The sequence below is a fragment of the Pocillopora verrucosa genome, chromosome 1 (genome assembly GCF_036669915.1).
Source record: "Pocillopora verrucosa isolate sample1 chromosome 1, ASM3666991v2, whole genome shotgun sequence".
Taxonomy (NCBI): Eukaryota; Metazoa; Cnidaria; class Anthozoa; order Scleractinia; family Pocilloporidae; genus Pocillopora; species Pocillopora verrucosa.
Window position 1 is genome coordinate 20,838,317 of NC_089312.1, and position 7,002 is coordinate 20,845,318.

General features: G+C 37.6%; 1 protein-coding gene across 1 annotated transcript; it reads left to right on the top strand.

Annotated features, from left to right (window-relative positions):
- Positions 1-1,616: 1,616 nt before the first annotated feature.
- On the top strand, positions 1,617-7,002 carry LOC131781208 (galanin receptor type 1). The gene is given in 4 exon segments (XM_066160321.1): positions 1,617-3,524; positions 4,050-4,116; positions 4,505-4,831; positions 4,834-7,002. Coding segments are annotated over 2 exon segments (1,143 nt in total). The 5' UTR covers positions 1,617-3,524; positions 4,050-4,116; positions 4,505-4,506; the 3' UTR covers positions 5,652-7,002.

Here is a 7,002-nt window from a genome sequence, read left to right on the forward strand (position 1 = left end):
AAACGATTGGATTTTGGATTTGGATCGGTGACAACGAGTTCGACTCCTTCACTCTATCACATATTATAATAAAGTTCGGATATAACGCGTACTATCATTGGTTGAAGGAGCGTGCTCTATGAGGAGGGTCCCACTGGGGTTAACCGTTAGCCGTAAAACGGCCAAAGTATTTAGCCGTTAGACGTAAAAATTGACAAAATTTCCAACTCTGGTGGAAACAATGGAAAGGTGTTAACCGTTAGCCGGAAATTGGCCAAAATTTTAACCGATAGCCATAAAATCCATCACCCCATTGAGACCCTCTATGAGAGTATAGAGCATAGCGCTGAGCTAAAGCTGTTACGCCATCTGACAAATTGTACCGACCTTTTCCGGGACTTCTTTCTAGCTTTTTTTTTGTTTATTGAAAGTGAAATTTCGGACGAGCCGGCAAGTGGCAACAGAAGAACCAAACAAAGGTGTGTAAAAATGCCAAGCGCCATAATTTACGTTATTGTAACGTGAGCAGAGACAAAAATCCTCAAAGAGAAAACGAAATGGACATTCCGAGTTCTAAAGGTTTTCACGCTCGGTTAGATTGCAAGCTTACGTACGGTAATAAAAATCAAACATAGCTAACACTCGTATAGTATATAAATTTTCATGTTCAAAAACAAAACAGAGCAAAACAGGAATTATGAAAAATATAACCAAACTGGCATAACTGTTAAAATTCATACTAATCATGACGGTGTAAGAGCGACTGCGATCATGCTGAGATCCATCGCGGCTAGCTCATTGTGGCGATCTTCGGTCATCGCAGTGAAGTAAGCCTCAGGAACTACATCGACCGCCGTCGAGTGAAAAAATAAGAGCTTGCTCTGATATCCTTTCCGATGCGTTGAGTGGAAGGCCACATGAGTCACTGCATCGGGGTTTTACGGCGCTGTCATCCCGAGCGATCTTCATGTTCCGGTGATTCATAAAACACTCGCCTTGAACAGTTTGTTTTCTACATGTCATGTGAAAAAACTTGCGTGTTTTGATAAGCCACAATTCGGCCGAATTTCATTGAACATTTCACTTCTAGAATCTGTATTAGACACTGAAAAACTTCAGGCAAAAGTGTTAAGTTCGACCTGACGAACTATTTGAATTTGTAAACTATTACAGAATGTGAACTTGCTGGTTTTTGAACTTTCATAGATTGACATTTTAGGAAGCTTTAGTCTTGTACAGCCAATCAGATTATTTGAACCATTCTAGCAGAGATTCTGATTGGCTTATTATAGCGTGCTTTATGAGAGTATAGAACATGCTGACGACACTGTTTTTCTCTTAGGAATAAAGTTTCTTGGGGAGTTTAATGGATTCTTTATTACAAAACAAACAGAGGAGCCTTGACTATGATCTGTTTTGTTGTAAAGCACTTAGGAAGCGGCTAAAGCACTCAAGAAGTCGGGGTAAACACTCGACTACGTCTCGTATTTCTCCCTATACTTCTTTCGTGCTCTAGCCGCTTCCTGTCTGCTTTAAAACGGAACAGAGCACAATCAAGGCTTCTCTATTTGTTAATTTGTTACAATGCGACGATAATTACATTGAGACAGAAACTCTAACTACTTCGTAAGCTCGTTCACAAGAAATGAAACTTGCTGGTATGGTAAGCTATCAACTGAAACATAATTCAACCGAAACTTTTTGTGCGATGCCTTTGGAACTAAGATAAGGTAAACTTGTTTTTATTACTTTGATTTGAGCTTCATGCACTTATCAACATTTTTGTTCACAAAAAGCACTGATATACATATCCTTTCCTTTTCATGCATATTGTTGTAGAGGCCATTAGAGGAACAATGGAGCAATTCTGTAGTGTTATGACTACGATCCGAAAAAGCACTTTTTATAGCATCTAACAGTATGAGACATGCAAACATTTTAATGGTTTGGCTACGTGCTGCTTGAGAAAATTCAATTAATCATTTGGCAAAGCTCGGCAAGCCTCTCTCTTCTTCAGCGTATTGTGCAATGCAGCTGAACAAGCAATCAACAAAAAATATTTCCAGCCACTTGTTTTGAGAAAAATACTTTTTAAATATTCTCTTAAGCTTATCGTCCACAACTGCGTAGGTCCATTTCAAGTGGATTCAGAAATACAGGCAATGTCATTTGGCACGAACCTCCGGGTATTGCGTCCAATAAACATTAGGCGAACTTCAATTAACAATTGTGTTATTTCTAAACTACCTCCCACATCCAAGCCGTCAGTTTTTTTCATCAAATCACATGGAAAGGAAAGTGCGTCATAAAGTTCTGACGTTTGAATTATGGTTGATTTAATCGCCCAAAAGGATATTAACGGAGATAAGGCGGAATTAAACTGAGGCAAAGCCAACCGAACAAAATAAATGTACATTATAAGAAAGGTTATAAAAAAATAATGCATTATCAATGTTGCCGGGTTGTGCTTTAGCTTTTGAAATTTATAAATTTCGTAGCCTTCTTTTTCTTTTCAATTGAAAGTATAGCTAAAATAAAAAAGAAACGGCGAGCTCTATCATTTGGACCAAGTAAAATGTGATATTTCGAACCCATAAGATGCTTTGGTGTCAACTAACTAATTATAATAAAGCAGCTAAATATCATTGGAGAAATGAGCACATATTCGTTTGAGAACAAAATTTAAAATTCAAAAAGTGTTCCATGCAAAGTTCGGGCTCCACTTTAGCCTTTTTTCGATTTTACCACCAACTGTACTAAAAAATTTTCCCCGCGATCTAATTCACGGTTTACATGAAAATTATGTTTTAAATTGATTTTAGATTTGTTCCTTTTCGCCTGTAAAAGGTAGTCCGATGAAAATAAAGTTTGATTTTATCTTTCCGCTGACCCGGCCGGAAATTCCGCTTTTTAGTTCTCTTTTGGGGATATGGAGATGACAAATTCTGAATAATCAATATTGTAGAGAAGCTACTTTCAACAAGATGGTATTAGCACAACTACAAGCAGTTTCCACTTTTTCTTAAATACTAGCAGAAATTAAAATCATGTTAGAGGCTTTTGCTTTTGAAAATGGAAACGGCGGCTTATTTGCAATCGTGACCGAGGCTTACAGTTTAATTAGTGGATGAACAATTTTAATATACATGTACAGTGCTACAAAATGAGTGTTATTATTCTTAGGATAAAAAAAAAAATACCCTAAAAGAATTGGAAAGGTTTTTGAATTAGTGGCAGAAAAGACAATCCTTTTATTTTGAGTCAAGAAGGAGCAAGGAAATTTTTTCTTCATAGAGAGGAAAATACACTCTCGGCGCCTGAGGCTGAACCGGTGGCGGTCACAGTCATATCGTCGGTTCGTCTTTGAATGTATTACGGTTAATTCTGTAACTGATCAAATTCGTTGCTTTTAAAAATTCTCAGTTGTGGTAAACAATATAGGTTTTTGCCGGTTTTTCGAAACAGCACATTTACTCTTCCATCTACGATGAGGCGGGTCTGCACTATTGAGTTTTAACAAGTCCAGGCTTCACATGAGCTTAATGGTAAGCTAGAACCTCTTTCTTGTCGCACAGTCATTTAAAAGAAAATGGGCACATGAGGGGATATCCATATTTCCTACTCTGAAAACAGCTATCATTTACTGTAACTAAATACAGTTCAAAGTGATAAAATTGTATGAGTGTGAATTCTGTACAGACATAAATAATTTTCAAGACAAGAATATTTAAGGTCAACTCAAAACCCGCTAGCTAACGGCAACATTTTATTGTTCTTATCAAATAATATTTGCGAACTCTGGCATGGAATGTTGAACGATTCAGATTTGAATATACAGCTTGGTTGATTTGTCTTGTTCATATTTATGTTCATAAGTATCGAGGGACACGACTTCTCATGTACTCTTGCATCTAGCCGTTGCGCTCTTAGCGCACGTTACATCTTGTTTTACATCCACTTTTAACAAAATCGACGAAAAATCCGATCCCAGTTGAAGAAAATGTCAACGAAAACTGGGGTAACCCCTATAACACTTGAAGAAAGGTTTCTTACTCATGTAATTTTCACAGTTTGACTCTCAGATTGCCGGTTAAGGGAAACCATGAGAAATACATGCTGCTACGAATTTTAAAGCAGGTAGGTCCTAATTAAGAACGCCACAATGTAAGCCAAATACAGGAAAGCGTTTTTTTTTCAAGGACTTGTTTGCGCGTGTACCAGTAGCACAACGCACACTGTCGTATAGCAGGTTAATTTGAGATACTATCGAAGATGTTACAGTTTTCTCTTACCAAAGTTTTCGCCAAGTGCGACTTGAGCAACTCGTTTTTACAAAGGAAATTATCTAATGATGTTTATCAACTAGTTATTGAACAGAAGGACAGGATATTAAACTACATAGTGAAAATATCATTTTATACATTGATTTCCGGGAAATGAGCATGCTCAATCAATGATAGAGTGAGGTGTTTTAGCCTCGAGCAGAAGCCACACATTAATATTGTATTTTGTTTATAAGTTGCAGCTATGAACAATAGCAACATTTCAACACTAGGTGGTGTGCACGCCGTTACTCAGTGTACACTCGGGCTCATTTCAAAAAGCTTTGCGACAAAGCTGGCTTTGACCATCGTTTATGTTCTTGTGTTCGTTGTTGCCCTCTCTGGAAACTGCGCCATCATTTTGATAGCAAAGACAAAAAGACGCATTCGAAAAGTTGCCTTCAATTATTTCATCATCTCCATGGCAGTGGCTGACATAATGGATGCTTTGGTTGCTGTACCAATGACAGTCTTGAATATCTATATGTCCAACTACTGGTTTGAAGGATTAATTGGAGATATCACTTGTAAATTTTCAACTTTCTCTTCAACATATCACTAGTGGCCTCCATTTTTACCCTTGTGGCTATCTCAGCGGATAGGTACTTGGCAATTGTGCACGTCATGAGGAAACCTCTCTCGAAAAAGAAGGTAAAACTGGGTGTGGTTTCAGTATGGTTCCTTACAGCAATCATGTCGCTACCCTATCTGATCAAATACAAATTTCGTCCATGGAAAAACGGGCAATATTTCTGTTATGGCACCTGGAGCGACGATTTCGGAAAAAATTTATATTTTTATAAGTATGAGGTGACGGCAAGACTTCTGTTCTTCTACATACTTCCTCTTTTTGTTATCGCTGTCTTGTATTCCTTCATTATCCAAGTCTTGAAGAAACGACAGGCCTTTGGGGAAAACATGTCACAGCTTCGCATTCAACAGCAGAACGTCACTGTAATTAAGATGTTGGTGACCGTCGTCCTTCTCTTTGCATTTTCGTGGCTTCCAGCCCATGTGGTGTCGATAATGTTCGCGTTCGCCCCAGAAAAGATCAAGTGTTGGCCAATTTCTCTCCTGTATACACTTCTCGTGCCAGGACATGCAAATGGCGCCGTCAATCCTTGTATCTACCTCATCTTCAACGAGAATTATCGGAAGGGACTCAGGCGACTCCTCGTCAGATGTCAGAGAAAAGCGGGAGATCGGATTCCTGCTTGGAAGATAAAACAGTGGCCAACATCATCGACTCTCGAGCGGGATCCAAGCCGAGGGGGCATAAAGGGCGTATTTCGTCAACTCTCTAAGGAAAAGAGCACTGAAACTGATGAAGTATTTGTAACGCGCCTATAAATCAAACACCGAATGTAAGGCACAGCATAAAATTGCTTTTGCATCTCTTTAAGTTATCTTTCTGTTCTTCGCCTTCATTTTATTTGCAAGTTTAGTGGAATGATTTAAACTAATGTTAAGTAAGTTACGGTGACAATTATGAACGTGAAGTACTATTAGTTACTTGGTTTAAAAGTTATCTTTTTTGCTTGTGTTACGCTTGAATGCTATCTCTAAATTTTTTACGACTCTATAACTTCTGATAGAGTGTAAAGTTTGAAATGGACCTCCGTTCACATAAACTTTACAAGCTGAGAGGCTCTTTTGAAAGTTTGAAGTGACTTGAATATAACGGTATTTGATAATGACACTCCATTGTAGAGAACACTGAGTTAAGTAAATGTACTATAAAAGATCAGGCGGATATGTTCTCTAACAGAGTAGAAGCAAATATTTTTATATTAAGCATTATATCTCTTTTAATTGGAAAGCAAATAATACGGGAAAAGAATGCTTTCTTTGTGCCGGATAGTTCTAATCAGCTGTGCATCAAAGTAAAGTATATTTCTGCTAAACGCTTTTGTTAATATGATAATGATGACTATTTGACCCATGGATTTGAAAATAACAAGAAAGATATTGAAAATAGCGATCACGATAAAGTTTATGACGATAACGACAACAAAGACGAAAATGACAACGACGACGATAGTGATGATGATGATGATGATAATATTATAAAAATTTGATCGTTATCAAGACAACGGTTAAGATCTGAGCGCTAATATAGGCCATATTGAAAGTGAAGGTTAAAATAATTATACTGAGCGAGCTAAAAGATACGAAGGAAAGAAATGATTTTAATTTTAGTAATCATGCAGACATCTGTTGCATACTTAATAACATTGTGGTAAATGGAACAAGTTACCAGGAGGATTCTAAGTCCATCAGAAACTTGATTTCAATTGAATGGTAAGCATATAATTTGAGACAAAATGTTTACGAATATATCTAGTCGACGAAGCCTTCATTTAGGCCTGAAATATCAATATGTAATATATGTACGGGTAAAGCTTACCAATCAAAGGACTCTTCCCATGTGGAAAAGGGCTCGAGACTATTTGGTGGTTGTCAGGTGGCCCCCTTATGACTTTGGCAAACGGATGACTGTATAATGAAGGCTGAGCATAATCCATAGACGCTCGGGTTTTCTTGGATACATGAAACGCAGTTAAATTTGCACATCAAAACTATTTGTCACTGTAGCTGTAGTAGGGCAGAAGAGCTAAGCGGAGCCTATTATACTCTGCTGTATTAATAGGTATGATAAATTACATGTGCTACGACATAATTATGTAAATAAAATATTCAA